Source organism: Ochotona curzoniae, unplaced genomic scaffold (assembly GCF_017591425.1).
Source record: "Ochotona curzoniae isolate NIBS_2020 unplaced genomic scaffold, NIBS_Ocur_1.0 contig_4514, whole genome shotgun sequence".
Lineage (NCBI taxonomy): Eukaryota > Metazoa > Chordata > Mammalia > Lagomorpha > Ochotonidae > Ochotona > Ochotona curzoniae.
Window position 1 is genome coordinate 2262781 of NW_024466312.1, and position 20630 is coordinate 2283410.

Here is a 20630-nt window from a genome sequence, read left to right on the forward strand (position 1 = left end):
CAGGGCTTCCTCTGGTCTTCCACGTGGGTTTCAGGAATAGAAGCAGTTGATGTATCTTCTGATACTTTTCCAAGCAGATTATCAGGGAGTTAGATGGGAAATGGGGCAGCCAGGACCAGTGCCCAGCTGTGATGAACCATTGCCCAACTAGGATGCTAGCATCACAGATGTTGGAATAACCTGTTATGGCCACACTCTAGCTTGAACCAATCGTCTCTAAGAAATCGTATTTATTTTTCTTTCTTTTTCTTTTTTTTTAAAAAAAGATTTATTAATTTTTATTGGAAAGGCAGATATACAGAGAGGAGGAGAGACAGAGAGGAAGATCCATCAATGGTTCACTCGTCAAGTGGCCGTAATGGCCGGTGCTGCGCTGATCCAAAGCCAGGAGCCAGAACCTCTTTCCGGGTCTCCCACGCAGGTATAGGGTCCCAAAGCATTGGGCCATCCTTGACTGCTTTCCCAGGCCACAAGCAGGGAGCTGGATGGGAAGTGGAGCTGCTGGGATTAGAACTGGCGTCCATATGGGATCCCGGGATGTTCAAGGTGAGGACTTTAGCTGCTAGGCCACGGCTCCAGACCCAAGAAATCCTATTTGTTAATCATTTTGCGCTAGAGGTTAGGTTTCCAACACATGAACTTTCAGGGGACACATCCAAACCACAACATTAAAATACTTGTAATCCACTTTTTCCAAAGGCCTTCCCAATCCTCAGATATTCTCTTCTTAAGCCGTTATAATCATGGCTCTTGCTTTTCTCCAGTTGATGAGTAATTCTCCTTTGTAAATTCTGACAGTTTTCCACTATTTCTCTCGAAGAAAAAAATGTATCTTGTCCAATGTTTGCAGTTTTCACTTTGAGTTGGATTCCCCTTCTGTTTTGCATCATTATTTTTAATCTAATACTTTAACCTGTGTGAAGTATTGAGGCTATTTTTAGAGAGAATTCTATGTGATTTTATGACAAATTTTTAAGGTAACAGTTTCTATATTATGTATTTGTATGTATTTTGTATTTTACTATGACATTCAGTCTTATATAACACCAATGATTATAAAATCCTAGAAGAAAAACACTCCGATTTATGAATAATCAGGAATAGCTTATCTTTCACATCATCCTAAAATTGTTAGATTTTTGTAAAGAAAAAAAATCTTTTAAGAAGTAATTTATTGTTTTACTCTTAGAAATCCTTTTATTCAGCTGTAAGTCATCATAACACATTCTGGGAATTTATGTCTAGCTTTTACACGTTGCTTATTCATGAGAAATATAAAGCAGAGAATGGCAATTGCGTGTCTATTGTATAAGTATGATGGGTGATCTGTCAAAATGAACAGGATAGGTGTCAGGCCTAATAGTTGCATGCTGCTCAAGACGTCCACATCCGACATTGGAATGATTGGGTTCCATAAACAGTCTCTGGCTCCCGATTCTTCCAGTTTCCTGCTAATGTGCCCTTTGGGAGACAGCAGTGATGATCAAGTGATTCAATTACTGCCGCCCACATGGCAGACTTGCATTGAATACCTACCTCCTGGCCTAGCCTGGCCCAGCCTTGGCTAAATGGGAGCTCTCTAGCTCTGTTCTGTTTCTGCCTGTATTTGTTTGCTTATTTGTTTATTATTTTGCATGATTCAGTTTTGTAGGTATAAGAGTTCTTCCATCCCTCTCCTCTCCTCCCCTCTCTTCCTTTCCTGGTTTGCCTTCAGACCATATTTCCCTGTGTTATCACAGTAACATAGTCCCTTCGTAACAGTTACAAGCTTACCGTTCTGCTATTTAAATGTATCCTGACATGGTAGGCATAGGCAACGGTAGAAGATCTAATATCCTTCTGTAAAGGCATATTTAAATGTTTCTTTGGGAGTCTTACTTTTATTTGACAGTAGAAACGCATGCTGGAAAGTATCTTTATTTCCCAGTATGCAAATCTTCATTATACGGTTTATCTGTGAAAATGTGTGTGTGTGTGTATATATATATATATATATATACCTATATTTATTTCATATTATGCATAAAAGCTGTCTTATATCAAAGGAAACATGATATTTGTCCTTTGGGGACTGGCTCACTTCACAAAACATAATGGCTGCCATTTGTGACTGCTTTGTTGCCATTTCATTCTTTTTAAAGGCTATGTAGTGTTCAGTGGAGTCGATGTACCAGTTTCTTTATCCATTCCTCTTTCAGCAGACATCTGGGCTGTTTCCATGTCTTCACTATTGTGAATTGTGCTACTGTAAATATAGGGTTGCAAGTCACTCTCTTGCATGCAGTTTTGGGTCATCTGCTTTCTTAGCTCTCTCCACACTAACCATAGTGGCTGCACTGGCCTATACTCTCACCAACAGTGGATAGTCTCCCTGTATTTCTGCCTATCAAATCAAACAAGCAGTAAATAAACCTTTTTTTTAAAATTGATTTTCTCTGTGGTCATTTAAATTGGCAGACATTATTAGTTTGATAGGTTTGTCCCTAATTTTGTTACATTGTATATATATGTAGGAAAGAAATAGCTATAAATTTTGACTTGGTGAGCTTGGTGTAGATGTTTGGCATACAGATTAAAACAAAATCACCTGATCTTGGAATAATGGTTCAAATAACCACTCTGTTTCTAGCTCAGTTTCATGTTAATCTGTTCTCTAGGAGGCAGCAGATGATGGCTCAAGTATTAGGTCTTTGCCACCCAATTAGGAGGGTCACATTGTTTCTGAGCTTCTGGCCATGACCGGCCTACCCTGGCTCTTGTGGGCCTTTAGGGAATAACAAGTATATGAAACCATTCTGTGTGTGTGTGTGTGTGTGAGAGAGAGAGAGAGATAAGAAAGAATTGTAAAAATTTTAAATAATGAGCTTGGGGTCAAAAAATTTAAACATATGCATAGATTTATTTTTCTTTTCTTTTTGTTTTTTTTTTTTTTTAACCAAAGGTATATTTATTTACTTAGAAGGTGAAGTTATAGAGAGACATGGAGAGACAGATTTTCCATGTGCTTGTTCACTTTCCAAATTGCCACAACATCTGGGGCTGGACCAGGCTGAACTCCATTCAGATCTGCATGGTTTCAGGGGCCCAACAATTCGAATCATCTTCTACAGTTTTCCCAGGCCAGCTAGCAGGGGGCTGACCTGGAAATGTAGTACCTTAGTTGAAGCAGTGCCCAAAAGGGATGCAGGTGCTGTATCCTAACACTAGCTCCATATCATTACTTCATAATAAACTTTGTGAAAAATTACTGCACATGTTAATGACCTTAAGTTTTCTTTTTTCCCTATTAACTTTCTTGTTAATTGAGTCTGCCATAAATAAAATATCAACAGAGTAGAGGCCCATTTTTCCTTCCCTTTATGCAGTGCATATTCAGAGTGACAAAAATATGACATTGTTTCAAAACTTGTTGCTAGTAAATACACTGATACATCTGATACATCTGAATTTGAAAGTATATCTGGAATTTTTCTGCCATATTATGTATTGGTTGACTTTGATGTTTCCTTTGATCAGTTTGAATTTTTACATGTGTTTGAGAAAATCCCATTTAGGATTTTAAAATCCCAGATTTTATTTTTACTCTTCATTTAGGAAAAATTATGAAATGCATGAGAAAATCAATCTGTTTGGCTTGACTAAAATGCATTTCCTTTGGAAGAAGCCTTTGCATTACCTAGGCTATTTTACATTTGGTTGAATTAAAAGTGAAGTGATTATTAACAAGAAATCATTAAATGAATGGATATTGTTGGAAATACATTTTTTTTGCCTTATGCTCTAGTAATTTCCTTCCATTTTGAAACATTCATTTTTAAATTATTTCTGTGTTTAAAATTCAAATAATCTTCTGATTTGCTTTAAACAGTAGAGAAAACTTCTGGTAATGGACTTTTTTTGACTCAATTTCTGCATTATTGTCTGAACAGACATAATCCAACAATATCAGAAATGACCAATCAATTTCCCTGGGATATTGGCTGTAATACATATATACATATATTTCTACTTTGGTCAATGGAAAGTACAAAAAAAACCCTGTGTCTAATACACATTATTTATATATTTCTTTTAATTAATAAATAATAACATAAGTAATAATATAATTTAAAAGAATATGTCATAAATGATATAAATACTAATGCATTCTTAAAATTTTACTCAGTTATTTTAGCTTTGCTTTGAATTAAATTGTCAGTAAATTCCATCATATTTAAATTAATTAGTACATATTAGAGTTTAGCAAGTGCCTAGCAGTACATAAAAATTAACAAATGATTTAAAATCTCCCAAAGGAATTTTTAGGAATCTTTACTATGAGAGTTTGTAGAAAATAATTATAAAAATGCTACCTTCATAACTGTCACATCTTTCCTGGAAGAAAATTCTGTGGATTCTAAGGCACCTGTCATTTCACTCCATCTCTCTGAAGCTTTCAAATTTGTGACAATATAAACAACAGCATTAAATGATGGTGGAACAAACTGTAGACTGTGGGTGTGGATTCTGGGGTTTTTTTTTTTAAAGATTTATTTTTATTATTTTTGTATTGGAAAGGCGGATATACAGAGAGGAGAGACAGAGAGGAAGATCTTCCACCCGATGATTCACTCCCCAAGTGAGCGCAACGGGCCAATACTATGCCGATCCGAAGCCAGGAGCCTCTTCCAGGTCTCCCACGCGGGTGCAGGGTCCCAAAGCTTTGGGCCGTCCTCGACTGCCTTCCCGGGCCACAGGCAGGGAGCTGGAAGGGAAGCGGGGGCTGCTGGGTTTAGAACCGGCGCCCATATGGGATCCCAGGGCGTGCAAGGTGAGGACCTTAACCACTTGCGCCACTGCGCTGGGCCGATTCTGGGGTTTTAGTCAGGGTTCCTACTCACTAGAGAAATCACAGTACTCATAAATTTGTATTTACTGCATTGCCTTATTTGCTTTTTTCCAACTTCTTTTTTTCCAACTTCCAACTTCTTTGCAAATCTGATAACTTGGACCCTGATATTTCCTACATGATTCTCTTGAGTTTTCTTGATTCTTCACTTACTCTTACCCAGCCTCCAAGTGTGTATGTGTGTGTTTCACTCTTGTCTTCCAAAAGGAGTAATCCTGAGCCAAAAAAAAAAAAAAATCAATAAAACTATAACAATTCTTGACCAGTTTTCCCAAATTATACCCTTGTTTCTCCTCTACTAAGAATTTCGTACTCCTTTTGACTTGCATACAGCTATGGATTGCTGTGAATAGGATTTTATGAACTGAAATATTCTTTGGGTTTTTCATATCTCCTCAGTTGCAGCTCTTTACTGACCCTCATTATTCTGTAGAGTCATCAAATCCATTCTCCTTTTACTAAGGCTGTTATGAAGTAAGTTCATACTGCTCACCTCTGACAAGCTGCCTAACATGTCCAGAGTCTCCTTTGGGAGGCATTTCTGTAGGAGATTTTTTTGTGTGTTTAACTAGAGCTGTTCATCCGTATACTATAATTGTTAGACCACTCAGTCATGGGTGCCTGCTACTACAGTGATGGTCTAAAAAAACAGTTGGGCCCGGAGCCGTGGCGCAGTGGTTAATGTCCTCACATTGCACGCCCCAGGATCCCATATGGGTGCCGGTTCTAATCCCGGCAGCCCCACTTCTCTTCCAGCTCCCTGCTTGTGGCTCCGGAAAGCAGTCAAGGATGGCCCAAAGCTTTGGGAGCCTGCACCTGCATGTGGGAGACCTGGAAGAGGCCCCTGGCTTCAGATTGGCTCAGCTCCAGCCATTGCGGCCGCCTGGGGAGTGAATCATCGGATGGAAGATCTTCCTCTCTGTCTCTCCTCTCTGTATATCCGTCTTTCCAATAAAAATAAAATAAATCTTTAAAAAAAACAGTTGATATAGCAAGTTATGAATTACTGAGATGGCTGCCAATTGGTTGAATGCCATCAGAAAATTTTATGCTGTGTCCACGTCATATTTATTTTTTCTGTACTATGTTAAAGCTCAACTATTTATTTCATAATAAACCTGTGACAACCTCTTGTACATATTGATAACTTACACTTTTTTTCTCTTAATCTTGTTAGACTTGGTTCTGACACAAAATATCTGAAGAGTAGCAGCAGAATCATATTTGGTGGGGTCAGTGCAGTGGATGTGGGGGACACGAAGGTGTGAAGAGTATTGTTACATTGCTGGCAGGGCTGCAAGGAACTTCCCGCTGTTTGGCAGGGCCCTGTGGACGCTCTACAACAGCCTGAATGCAGCTCCTCCTTCCTTTGCATGGACACCGGACTGCCCTGCAGAAGAATTCTAATCCATCCAGGCATTGTTTGCTACTATGGAGTTGTCTTTTTTACTCAATGTGAGCTTGGAGGTTAATGTCAATAATAATGTCTTGCGAAAGGGCCTTCTGTTATTCCTACTGTCTTGGCTGTCCCCATTGACCTTATGCTAATCAAGGGACCTATATTTAGGCTTTCATTCTTTCCTTGATCTCTAAGTTCTCCTTTTCTTTGTGATACAAGATTAAGTTGTACAATAAGAATTGTAGTAGGAACTTCTAGAGTTTTTAGGTGAAACAAATAGCAGAATTATTCTTGGATACAACCACTTGACCATGATGTCAAAAGGTTGTGCCAGGGCATGTGATTGCTTCTGTATAAATAAAGGGGACAGCTTTCTCACATTATCCATTATGATCATGAAATTGTAGTGGTCCTTTTCTTTCCTCTTTACGCCTCATCTACACACCCTTCTCGAGATCTGAACTCAGCTGGGGCTGGACTCCGGCAATATTAGTTTTTCAGTAAAGGGATTTAAGAAACATGTTGTAAATATTGTGATCCTACAGACACACTAAACTCAAAAAATCTTAACCACACAAGTCCTAGCCACAGGTATATGATAAGGAGAATGTGAAAGCCTGGCTTGGTCAACCCCCAAAGATAGCCGGATCCTAATCCCTGACAAAAGTAAATGGTGTTTTACGTAGTACAACATTGAAAATGAGAAGCAATGAGAGTCCTCAGATGGGGAGATTATCTGGATTACTTGAGTAGGCTCTAAATGCAATCACAAGTGTTTGTGTTAACGACAGAGAGACATAATTATGGAGATCAGAGGAGAAATGCAATCATGAAGCAGAGAGGTTCAGGATATTCCATTGTTGGCTTTGAGCATGGAACAGGTTGTAGGCCCCGGTCTCCCAAGGGTTAACAGCACAGCTTGTTTCTCAAGGGTGTAACAGGAAGGGCAATCATGGCCTGATACATTTAGCCTGTGGCTCGACTGCAATTTCCCTCCTTCCTGCTTCCCATTGTTGCATGTCCTTGGGGGAGCTTAGGTGTGGCTTAACCATTGGGAGGATCCTGGGAGGGGCCAAGCAGACTATAAAAGATGCAGCTTGACTTCAAATAAGCGGCATTCTCCTCACAAGAATGACCCACTGTGTGTTGTCTGTGTGTTGTCTGTTTTGTCTGTCTCATAACCCTAGTCCCTCCGCTCGGCTCAGGTTGCGTGGTGACACGGGCGTTGCCCACAACAGGTGTCCATTATCCAAGGAAGCAATGCAGTTCTAGATGCTGGAAAAGCCAAGAAAACAGCTTCTGTTCTAAAGCCTCCCGACAGAGTGAGACTTTGCCAATATTTTAGTTGCAACTCAGACAAACTGATGTTGTAGTTTTAATGCCAAAAAATGAGAAAGAATAATTAAATCTTGTATTATACCTCTAAGTTTGTGGTGATTTGTGCGTCAACTACACGGAATTCCTGTAAATTTAGCTTTGTATCCCATTTGTGTTTGTATTAAATAGAGTGGGAGACACAGATTATAAAATTTTCTTTTCATCCCCAATATCTGGATCCTTGTATTTACTTATTTGGGTTTTCACACACACACACACATATATATAAAATATGTATTTATTTATCTTATTTGAAAGAAAGAGTTACAGAGGGTGAGAGAAAAAGACTGAGAAAAAGACTTTCCACTCAATGGTTCATTCCCCAAATATTCACAACAGCAGGGGATAGATGGGCATGAAGATGGGAGCCAGGAGCTCCTTCTGGGAATCTTATGCATTTGCAGAGGCCCAAGACCTTGGACCATCCTCTGCTACTTTCCCAGGCAGGATCAAACCTATATGGAGTTTGGGGTTATTTTTAAAAACTAATATTACAATATATTATGATATTAGTTACAATATTAGCCTTTAGCTAAAAAAATTTTTTTGACTTCTAAGTTTCCTTTTTCTGTTTTCATTTTGTCGGCTGTCACTGCCAATCACTACTTGTTTTCTCTCTGTTGGCTCTAAAGTCAGAAATTCCTTGTTGGGATAATTTTTGGCAGGAACTTATATTAGCAGTGGAGTATCTGGGACTCGAACTGGTGTCCATATGGGATCCCTGCAGTTCAGGCAGAAGATTAATCTAATGCACCACTACGCTGGCCCCTACTTATTGTAGATTTGACAAGTGGAGAATCATGAATTGTTGCTGACCAAATTTTGATTAAATATGAGCTCTGATCATTTTAACTTGCAATACATTCTGGAAAATATTCATACTAATGTGAGTTGACATTCTGTGTTTTAAAGCAAAACTCTTCAGATGAAGACATCTCTGAGATAAAAGGGTTTATTAAGCCATAACAAATGCTAGCCAGAACAAAAGGTCATGAGACAATTCCCGCAGCCTCCAGCAGCAAGGCCAGGTAGCAACTGAAATAATGTCCACCAGATCTAAAAAAGCCAGTGTGATTAATACAAATGTGGGGAAAGAAGGCAGGGAACACTTGATGCTCTTCCTTTGTGTGCCTATGTTGCTTGTCTTTCCTATGCTGTTTGTAGAATCTAAACTCTTATCTCTGTCATCAAAATCTAGGACCTTTCCCCTCCCTTGCTGGCCTGCCTGGGATACAGTAGTCACTCCTCATCTGTTGAAATGAGTCTTGTTTCTCAAGTGCTACTTTTGGGGAGGAAGCATGCTTTTAATAAGAGTCGCTCTTCTCTGAGGCTACTCAGGAAATGCCAAGCCTTTTAACTGCTGCCTGGAAAAATCTGACACTGGAAACATTAACCTTTAGAAGCCCTATTAGCATTTACTTGAAGACTGTGTTTTGTAGCGAGTAACAGGCTACACCTGAAGTCTAATAAGTTGTATTCCAATAACATAGGCTTAATAACAATGTAAAATGTATTGAGAAGTTATCAGAAACTCCCAGCTTATTACTCTAGAGTAAAGGACGTATTCTTTCGTTAATCTTTTGCTACCTAATGATCTTCGTTGGCTTAATCAACCTCAGTACCCCATCACATTCATTATGGCATTAATTCTTAGAGCTTCTAGGCAGCAAAATCCTTCATCTGCCCAAATCCTTGTTTCCTTGTAGATTCAGGTTTCATTGTATGACCAAGTTAAAGCTTATTTTTAAAATGATATCTTTATTGAGAGATTTCTCTGACTTGAAGGGAAAAAAAAGGCAACTTTGAATGAGAGGCAGTGACAACCAAGCTTGTTCTGTGTCTTCTGAGCCAGTTTCTGTCCGCATCACATGCCAAGTCCTTGGAGCTTCTTAAAAAGCAGGGACAAGACATCAAACTCTGTGTAGTCCTATGGCACAATCATGTTTTGATACATTTGATAACATTTTGGAGTATCAAATTAGACATGTGACCAATAAATACTCCTGAAGTTCTGCTACGTTAAAGCAGGAGAAAGAATCTAATGGTCAGCCATGGCAGGTTGGAGAATTAGATTTTTATTATAAAAAAACAGACTTAAGATACTGGACAACCGTGGAGAACTCTAGTTTATAGCTACCTTTCTGTTTGGTATGAAATTATAAATTACTTTTACTGATGTTATGATTTGCTTTTATTATTTCTAAATATATTGTTTAAGGGATTTTAAGTGAATTTAAAGCATGCTTACAATCAAATAGAAAATATATAATTAAAACGTAAAGAGTTTATAGTTTCATAGAAGGGAAGAAATAGAAAGAATTTTTGGTCAAGACCAAACAGAAAAATGAAACTGAGAAGTAGAAATTTTAATTTTTACACAATTATTATATTTAAGTCACAAATCTGGATTTGAGCTTCCTAACAGCTAACAAAAAAAAAAAGTTATCATCACATGTTAATTTTTGAATTTGCTTAAGACAATGATTCTTAAGTCAGATCCATGCAGTTTGTAATAGTCACTAATGACTTTTAGGGGTTTAAGAACACTATCAAACTTAATTCAAAATATGATTTATATGGAGGGTTTTTTAAAGAGAGTATTCATAATTTTATCAGATTCTTAGAGGAGTTTGTCAGATTGTTAGAAACTACTGAAAAACAGTCTTTACATTAAACAGCACTGTCACATAATTACATCATTAAAAATATTCTCAAAGTCAAAATTAAGAATCCAAGAGCCAGATTTTTCATGTGATGTGTTAGGTATCGTCCAAATAATACTTTTTAAAAATGAAGTGACCACAATTTGAAACTCTTGATGCAAAAATGTGTCAATGTGGCTCGAGCTCCCAATCCTATGTGACAATGACTATCGGTTAGAGCTCAGAAACGTCTGCCTTGGTTATCAACCAAATGTCTTTACTCCATCCCTTGCTCACCACTCTTCATATGCTTCAGGATGCTTCATCTGAGGATCCAAAATGTTCCCAACTGCGAAATTTTCCAAGTGCCTGCATGAGACACAGGGGAGAAATCTATGTGTGGCTTTACGTGACAGATCTCAAATGACAGATACGTGAAACATGGTTTATTCAATATCCTCCAGGAAAAAAGGATCCCCAGCCCCTTTAGCTACAATATACAAATTTTGTTTCAGGAATAAAATTATCATAAAATTACCTTCAGATTATGTGTATAACGGAGATATGTTACTACTTAAGTGAATTTTATGTTAAGGCTTAGATTTCATTTCCATTATATCTCATTATGTTTAATGTAAATATTTCTTTAAAATTTGACGAAAACCCAAATTCAAAACACTCCTATTCAAAGCATTTTGGATAAGGAACCCTCAACCTGTATTTTCTCCCTTATTGCTTACATGCCTTGAATTACATATTCTGTATAGAACTGATTCTAGTGTTTACTCCAGTTCTTGATAGATCCATTGGTCCAATAGTTCTTCACTTGCTCTTAGCCAAAAAATCTCGCAGGCACATATAAGGTGCATTCACTCAGCAAATATTTCTAGAGCACATACTCTATGCCACTTCAGCCTTCTGTTAAAAATGTAGGATGTATAGGTGATTTGTCTCTGAAATTTATCCCCTCTGAAATATCTAACCTAGTATTTTAATACCTTCTGGTTTTTCTTTCAAATGTGTCACAAATATACTGACTTATTTCTGCCTTACTTGCTCTCACCCAGCTGCACACCACTACCATCTCTCCCAGCCTCCAGCAACTTCTACTGTAAGTTTTCCTATTGGCACTGTTGCTGTTTCACAGTTCGTGCTCACGGAGCTGCTGGGGTGATCCTGTGTATGTAACTAGACCCTGCTGCCTCATGGCTGAGGGTCCTGCTCTGGCCGCTCAGCCCACTTGATCTTGATGGGCTCTGTGATGGAGCCCCACATCTGTTTGTTTCTTCCTGTCCCACCATTCTTCTCATTTAACTGCAGCTATGATGGTTTCTAGCACAAGCTCTGTAAGAATCAGATTTGTTCCAACTTTAGGGCCTTTACATGTCAGTTGGCTTGCCCAGCAACATTCTTCTTGTAGTTCTTTGATCTTCAGAGCTTTAAACAAGCTTTATGTGCTCAGATACTCCCTGGCATCCAGACCAAATTAATGGCACTCTTTTCTTCTGACAGTCTCCCTCATTGTGCCGCTGCTTCATTATCACCGTTTCATACGACTGTTCATTATTTTTCCATTTGATCATAATCTCCATGAAGCCAAGGTATCTTGTCTGTTTTATTCACCTGCATACCTATCTCAGGCACTTGTTAAGCTAAATAGATGCTTGGCATTGAAGTGGACAAGAGTGTTTGTTGAGTGAATGAATGAAACACCCTGGGAATGTAAATTGCTGGCTCGTGACATGCAATTCCCTTTTCTGACTCTCAGAGCCATGTCGTGCTTAAATGGTGCCATGAGGTAGGTAGGTTGAACTTGAGGAATGATTGATTGATTGTGCATAAGTGTAGCATTGTGAAAAATTCTCTGTAATCCATTTAATTTATCTTTGGTGGTATCACCTAAGATCTAGCCCCATAAACAGTCTTAGTATTTGTCCTTACTTAGTAATGTCCGCCAGCTGTGCTCTTTCCGAGCATACATCACTCTAAAAAAAAACAAATCAACAAAGGCCATTATTTTCAAGCTTAATTATTTGCCTTCTGCCTACGGTTTGAAATTGCTTTCACAGAAAAATAAACTCAAAAAAACCACCAACAGGAAAACTCTTGAAACTATTAAAATGAATTTTTAATATGGGTAGGCAGTGATAATTTTTAGTCATGTAAGTTCATAATATTTGATCAAAAGTAATATGTAGTGCCTTAGCAATATGCAGGATATATGAAATGTGTGCTAACATTTGAACTGCAATTGTTTAATATGGTAGAAAATGTTTTCCATTTTAAAGATAAAACTCTAGAGAGCTGTATGATTCAAGTATAAGACATAATAAATGAATTATTTTTCCCATTTAATTAAGAGGTAATGAAAGATCTAATAAACTTTCATTGAAAATGAAGGAAAGAGTTGTTTCTCATAAATATCTATGTTCAACTCTTGCATTAGGCATAAAAGGATTTCAAGCCCTAGAGGAAAATGAAGTACTCTGTCCTGCATAAGCAGGGAAAATTCCCACTGAGACCAAAGAGAAAATGCAAAAAGATTACAAAATAAAATCATTTCAGCACAAATGTATTGTTTTTATTCTTAAGAAAGTAGTTTGAACCTGTCCCTAAGTCTACATGGAATTACAACTCTTACTGAATACAGAGCAGAATACAGTAGCTCTGTTTGAGAGATCTGGGAGTTATGAAAAAGGGATTTCCAGATTTTCCTCAAATGCCAATCAATGTTAAATTTCTAAAACTTACTAATAATAACACTAGCACGTGTGTAGTACCTCATGGTTTCTGGACACTTTCAAATACCCTATCTCATTTGGTTTTCCAAAGAACTTGAGAAAAATCAGAATATATTTAGCAGTATTTTGTTGGTAGAAAAGGTTAAGTCAGGTCTAGAGTCACTTAGTACAAAACTGAAATAAATGCTATCCTTTTCCCAGCAGCTGAATATTACTTTACTTGAGAACAGTCTTTCATTCTACCAGATCCTTTCAATTTAGCCTGCAAATGCCCTGGAAGACTTAACACATCACTTTACATTTCCAATACGATGCAAATGAGCACTTAAAGATCCTTTTCTGTGGGCAGATTTTGAAAAAAGGTGAAGGAAAGGGTTGAGAGAGCCCATAGGCCCTGAAAAGGCAGGTGCTTTTTGAAAGAGCGGATTGCAGAAAGCTGGAAATTGCAGGTTTCCAGAGTAACCCCAAGTATTCAAAGATTGCATTGTCCTTACTTTCTGCTGCACTAGTGAATACCATGTATCAGAAAGTACATTTATTTTTCTCGAAACTTTTAATCCATGTTTGTTTTTGAAATAATGAATCAAGCCATGCCTCAGCTTTATCAAGTCACCAAACTAAACACCAAAATGGAGTCACTCATTCTAAAGTTCCATGATGCCAAACCAAAACTAAATTGTTATCTGGAAGGAATGGTAACCTCAAAATATGGCACCTTGATATTTGAGAAAGCAAGAGCAACTGGAAGGTCACTCTTCTTTTGCTCTTGTCCTTGTCGTATTATGTGTTTGACAGGCAGCTTCCATTTGCAAGGAAGAAAGGAACATCCTTTTCTCTAAAGAAACAGCGATACAAAAAGCCGTGACATATCTCTCCCATATCCCAGTTCATTACTGTTAGACTGTATCTTTTTGTCCTCCGATCATTTATCCATCAAACAATACAAATCACATTTACCGCCAAGCAATCCAACTATATGAATGTGTCTGTGTCTTTGGGTCTTCATTTCCTTATGAAGCTTCCTGTGTCACATAGAACTTATGTTAAATGAGTTTGTATCTTTTCCCCTATTAGTCTGTCTTTTGTTATAGGATCCTCAGCCATGTGTGTAGAAAACTTTCCTACTCGGCAAGCTTGTTTCACACAGCAGTAAGTAAGAACACTCAGACACACAGCATAAGCTTTTTTTCTGAATAGTGTACTAAGAAATTTATGTTGATAAAGGCACATGTTCTTACAAGCTCTATAGGTAGACTACATTTTTATCCCAAGTATGGCTATCGTCAAGACAAAGATGGTGAATGCAGAAGTATCAATACCAAATAGGCAATATTTTCTTTTTCTTTAAGATTTATTTATTTTGGGCCCGACGCGGTGGCGCAAGTGGTTAAGTCCTCGCCTTGCACGCCCGGGATCCCATATGGGCGCCGGTTCTAATCCCGGCAGCCCCGCTTCCCTTCCAGCTCCCTGCCTGTGGCCTGGGAAAGCAGTCGAGGACGGCCCAAAGCTTTGGGACCCTGCACCCGCGTGGGAGACCCCGAAGAGGCTCCTGGCTTCGGATCGGCATAGTATTGGCCCGTTGCGCTCACTTGGGGAGTGAATCATCGGATGGAAGATCTTCCTCTCTGTCTCTCCTCTCTGTATATCTGCCTTTCCAATAAAAAATAAAAAAAAAAAAAAGATTTATTTATTTTTATTGGAAAGTCAGATATACAGAGAGGAAGAGACAGAGAGGAAGATCTTCCGTCCAATAGTTTACTCCCCAAGTGACTGCAACGGCTGGAGCTGAGCCAATCCGAAGCCAGGAGCTCCTCTGGGTCTGCTATGCAGGTGCAGGGTCCCAAGGCTTTGTGCCGTCCTTGACTGCTTTCCCAGGCCACAAGCAGGGAGCTGGATGGGAAGCAGGACCGCCGGGATTAGAACTGGTGCCCATATGGGATTCTGGCATGTTCAGAGCAAGGATTTTAACTGCTATGCTATCATGCCGGGCCCCAAATAGGCAATATTTTCTATCAAAGCAAAATAATATTTAGTGTGATGAAATTAGCTAAAAGTTATTTCTAGACCAAAACAAAATGTTATTATATAAGGAAAAACAATTATTATTTGTTCCAAAGTTAAAACTAGACACAGACCAAGGGTTTTTTTTTTTTTAAGTTTTATTTACTTTTGTGGGAAAGGTAGATTTTGCAGAGAGAAGGAGAGACAAAGGAAAAGATCTTCCAACCACTGGTTCACTCCCCAAGTGACTGCAATGGCCTGAGCTGAGCCGATCTGAAAGCAGGAGCCAGGAACCTCTTCTGTCTCTCTTGTGGATGCAGAGTCCCAAGGCCATGGACTGTCCTCTACTATTTTTCCAGGCCACAAGCAGGGAGCTGGATGGGAAGTAGGGCAGCCAGTGTACGAACCGGCACCCATATTGGGTTCTGGCACATTCAAGGCGAAGACTTTAGCTACTAAACTATAGCACTGGTCCCACAGACCAACTTTTTAACCACAGGAGAATGTATGAAATGATTGCACGGAGTTTTTCTTGCTGCTGCTGCTGCTGAAGTCATTTGCTTTTCATGTATAAAGCTTTTGGGGGTTATTCCCTGGGTTCTTACTAAATAGTTAAGGCTCTTTTCTAAGTGGCATATTGCTATTGTCACATGGTTACTGCATTCTGAATCCAGCCATCATTTCCAGAATATCATAGGGTCCCTTGCTTCATTGTGACAAACCCAAACATTGTAATTGGAAATTTTAGGTACTGTTCAATAAAATCTCCTGTCCAATACATTTTCCTGCAAAATCTATCAAAAAAGCACTTAGTAAATTAATCTAACTTGAATGCAAGGAAGTTCTTGTGTTACTGTGTTACTCCTACCCTCACTTTCACTCTCAGCATATCATGGGGTGTTTTTTCATTTGCCGTTCATGTTATTTCCAATGTTTTATTGCCACTGACATCTCTGACCTTAGGCAAAATTTCGAAGTAGACAAAGCTCATTGCTAGAGTCCCGTCTTCTTTTCAAGCATACACCCTCCAACTTTTTGATAAATCTATCTGGCTATATTGCATTCATTTCTAGTGCTGCTTAAATATTCATTGACTCTCATTGGAGTCATGAAGTGGTGCCACAAAATATCCTTAGACACCAACAGCTTGTCACCAGGCTTAAGCTGTTGCTTTCATTGCTAAATCCACTGATAAATGTTCATGCTTTATTGGATCTGACTTATCAGCAGATAGCAATAAAGCTGATTATGATGACAGCTTCTTCTTCAATATACTGGTTTTTTGTTTGCTTCTGCACCCTCCCTCCCACTCTCCCAGCCACTTGGACATCTCATATCCTAAGTTTGTTTTTTTGCCATTGATCTACTGATGACTTCTTTTGTTTTTGAGACAAACATCCACACACACCCACACACAGCCCACACAACAACACTGAGAGAGGGAGGGAGGGAGGGGAGGAGGAAGGGAAGGAGGGAGAGAGAGAGAAGGGAGACAAACAGAGGGTGCTCTCATGTACTGGTTAATTCTCCCAAATAACGTGTGGATCGGTCTGTGCTGCATTGGGTTGATGTCAAGCTTCCATATGCAGGAGCCCAGGTACTCACTGCCTCCCAGAATGCAATTAAAACGCAGCTTAAGTCAGAGCAGAGTGGAAACTCAAACCTAGGCACTCTGATACGAGAATATGGGATGCAGGCTTCTAAATCAACATCTTAACCAATAGACCAAACTCCTGTCCAAGCAGCTTCTTTTTATCCTTCTTTACCCCCCACCTCCCTGGTTTTAACATCTGGGGCTTTCATGGTCACAAGTTATTTTTCTTCCCTTTTTTCTAGAATCATTCTCTTCGTGATCTCATTGCTTAAAATATCATCTATATGTCAATGACTCTCAAATTTATTTCTCTGCGTGGCCTTCCTCCTGAACTTTTGATTCATGCATCCAACTGCTTATTTGAAAGTCTCTCTTGAATATTTACTAGGTATGTCAAACTTAAGCTGACTGAAATTGAACCATATATCTTTCTCAGTAAATCTGCTTTTCTATCTTACTTAAAAGAAACTTGATCATTCCCGTTGATCCAGGTAAAATCAACAGAGACAGCCTGGACTCATTTCTCTCCTGACACATTCAACCTTTATACATCTAATTTCAAAATACATCCAGAATTCAGTCACTCTTCAGTGCATTCAATTACTTTCAGGGTGTTAAAAGATAAACATTGGCACATTAAATTTTCAAATCTATGGATGCTAATGTTTTGGCACAGTAAGTGAAGCCAGCACTTTGGATGCTGACATGCCCTATCAGAGTGCCCAGGATAAAGTCCAGTTCTGATCCAATCCAATTTCCAGGTAATACACATGCTCAGAAGCAACTTCTAACAAGTCGGGTCCTTGTGTTCCTGCCACTCACTGGGAGAGCCACATGGAGGTTGCTGACTCCTGGTTTTGGACTAGCCTAACCCTGGATGTGGGAGGCATTGGGGAGTGAGGCAACAGAGGGACATCTCTCCCTCTCTCTCTTTTTCCCCTCTTTCTTTTTCTCCCCCCTCTCTCTTTCTTTTTGTTTCTATGCCTTTAAGCAAATAAAAATGAACATTTTTGAGTCATGAATGGGGCAGCTCCAGACCACAAGCAGTTCATAATTCCAGCCAAAGGGCACAGGAAAAGGCTTTTAAACAGTTAACATGGAGTAAAAGCAAAAAACATACTTGATTGGTTAGTTGGCCTAGTTAGAGATTAGAAGCTGTTTGTGATTGGTCAGGAGGCAAAATTATAATATATTTTTTAAAGGTCTTAATTGCGTCTCCCTTGTAATTCTAGAATCAGATACAGAGTGAGTATTCCCATGATTGGCGCAGTGGAGCTTAGTTTTATATGCAGAAAAGGAATAAGCAAACAAAAATAAAAGAATAAAGGTCAGTTTGGTATTTTTAAAGTTATTTTCCTTGTAAAGACCAGCCAAAATCCTACCTACTTAGGCTGGCTCGTATGAAATGATTCCTTTTTCATCATCACTATGATTCTTCTGTTGTTACTGTTCTTGTTTTAAATGGCCCAGTTTGGAATTCATTTTGATGATGTGATTCTATTCTTGATTGATCTGATCTGCTGCAACCTAGTTCAAAACAATGACGTCTGATTTTATTTAATAAGATTTAATGGATCCGGCACAGTGGCACAGTGGTTAAGGTCCTCGCCTTGCACGCCCGGGATCCCATATGGGCGCCGGTTCTATCCCAGCAGCCCCGCTTCCCATCCAGCTCCCTGCCTGTGGCCCGGGAAAGCAGTTGAGGACGGCCCAAAGCTTTGGAACCCTGCACCCGTGTGGGAGACCTGGAAGAGGCTCCTGGCTTCGGACCGGCATAGCATGGGCCGTTGTGCTCACTTGGGGAGTGAATCATCAGATGGAAGATCTTCCTCTCTGTCTCTCCTCTCTGTATATCCGCCTTTCCAATAAAAAAAAATAATAAAAAATAAATCTTTAAAAAAATAATAAAAACATGGAACCATAAAAACACCAGCGATGCACCCTGCGGTTTTCTGGGGTTTATCTACTGTCCACAAGCTTACGTGGCACACCTCAGCATCTGGAGCATGTTCTGCTTGCTGCCCACTGCTTTGACTGCCGTGATGTGCTTTTCCTCGTGGACCAGCATGATGGACTCTCGCACGTCTTAGTAGACTCCAGTGTGTCAGAGAGCAGAGGAGCGTTGTACTGGGGCTTCTGTCCATACACATGAAGACTACATGTGTTGGTCCTATTTCCTGATGAAGATTTCTAAAAATTTATTTGGCAGCTCAGTCACAGCTGTGTTGATTTGTTCCAGTTGTGACACTACACATGGTGAAGTAGGTTTAATTGAGGCTCCCATGTCGTCGATTGATGGTAGTCCATTTTTCTATCAACATGATTTTTGTATGGATCACACCGTTCAATTAAAGGAGAATATGAGGAAGTCTATCATTCCTCCATTTTTTAGACCTAAAGATGGCAACAATTTCTATCATTCCAACTGAAATATTGATTCCTTTTAATTTACAATTTTATTCAGGTTGGGAGGTGGCCATTTCAGGGGCTTTCACTCTGCCTTTCTTAGCACCATTGCATTGTCAACAGATCAAGGAACCAATGTGAGTTTTCTGTTTGCTGCTGCTAATATCCAATTCTGCATTAAAATTAGAGAAATTAGCTCTTCTGCTGTGCAGAGACTTTTCCTGAGGCAGATGCTGCACAAAATGGGTTTATTTCTCCTCATGGTTTCTTCACCTCCTTTCATTGCCTCTGGAGAAATAGACGAAGTTACATCTCAACATGAATCAAGCTGGGGCAATCATTTGTTCTTCATTTAAGGAAGGAAATAATTTATTCAAAGAACTTTAGAAACTGGCGTGTAAGTATTAGCAAGAACCAGGAGAGTATACACTATAGGAATTTTTAGAGTTTGGGATTATGGGAGAAAGCTTGACATGGGCAGAATAGAAACTTCATAGGGAACAATTTATTGATAAGGGCCACTCTGTTTTGGTACAGAATATGATACCTTGCCCAGGATTCTGGTTTCAGTTTCAATATGCTCCAAAATGCGTCCTTGGAGCTTGGTGATAAGAATGCCTGTAGAAGGGCCCAGCTCAGCAGCCTGGTGGATAAAGTCCTGGCCCTGCATGCTCCCGGATCCAATATGAGCACCAGTTTGTATCCTGGTGGCCCCACTTCCCATCCAGCTCCTTGCTTGTGGCCTGGAAAAGCAGTCGAGGACAGCCCAAAGCCTTGGTCTCCTGCACCCGCATGGGAGACCTGGAGGAAGTTCCTGGCTCCTGGCTTTGGATTGGCCCAGTTCTGGCTGTTGCAGCCGATTGGGGAGTGAGTCAGCAGACGGAAGATCTTCCTTTCTGTCTCTTCTCCTCTCTGTATATCTGACTTTCTAATAAAAATAAGTAAATCTTAAGAGAAAAGAATTCCTGCAGTGGAGATTGCAGAGTTACCTTGACAGACTATCAAACAAATTGTCAAAGAGAAACAATCAGAGTCTAGAGAACCTGCCAACTGACTGCTATTTGGAAGACCCTGGGCAGGTATTCCTCAGTAAAACTCTAGAATGCAGTGACAGACCCTCACTTAGCCAGGTCTTCTGATACCTTAACATTGGACTCCCTGGACTCCAGGGTTATGAGAATTAAGTGTCTGCTGATGAAGCCACCTGTTCTAGGTGGTTTTTATAGCAATGCAGTCTGACTCAAGGAATCAGGGCTCAGTGAAGAACTGAACCTGTGCCACCTGTGCAGAAAATTAGTGGGTGCACATAACCAGGACCTAAAGCTTCCATTGTGTATCCCTCTGGGGCTTTCCCCCGTCTTTTGGAGAAATATTATTCTGTAGATTTGAACTAGAGCTGAGAAATCTGAATCGTAACAATAAATTCTAGTCCTGTAAGACTGAATTGGCACTTCCCTAGTTAATATATTGGCTTTGTATCTGGAATTGCGCCAAATATCTTCTTTCTTCAAAATTATCCTTATTAGTAGTGAAATTTTTATAAACTGTTTTTCTGTGTTGTTTCCAACTCCTAATGAAACCT

The 20630-nt window shown here is 39.4% G+C and overlaps 1 protein-coding gene across 1 annotated transcript in view; it reads right to left on the reverse strand.

Annotated features, from left to right (window-relative positions):
- BARD1 (BRCA1 associated RING domain 1) overlaps window positions 1-19718 on the reverse strand; it is a 121354-nt gene extending 101636 nt beyond the window's left edge. Inside the window, exon 1 of the mRNA XM_040986438.1 lies at window positions 19596-19718. Coding sequence (XP_040842372.1) covers window positions 19596-19718 — 123 coding nt within the window. The remainder of the gene's footprint in view (window positions 1-19595) is intronic.
- Between the last annotated feature and the right edge of the window lie 912 nt (window positions 19719-20630).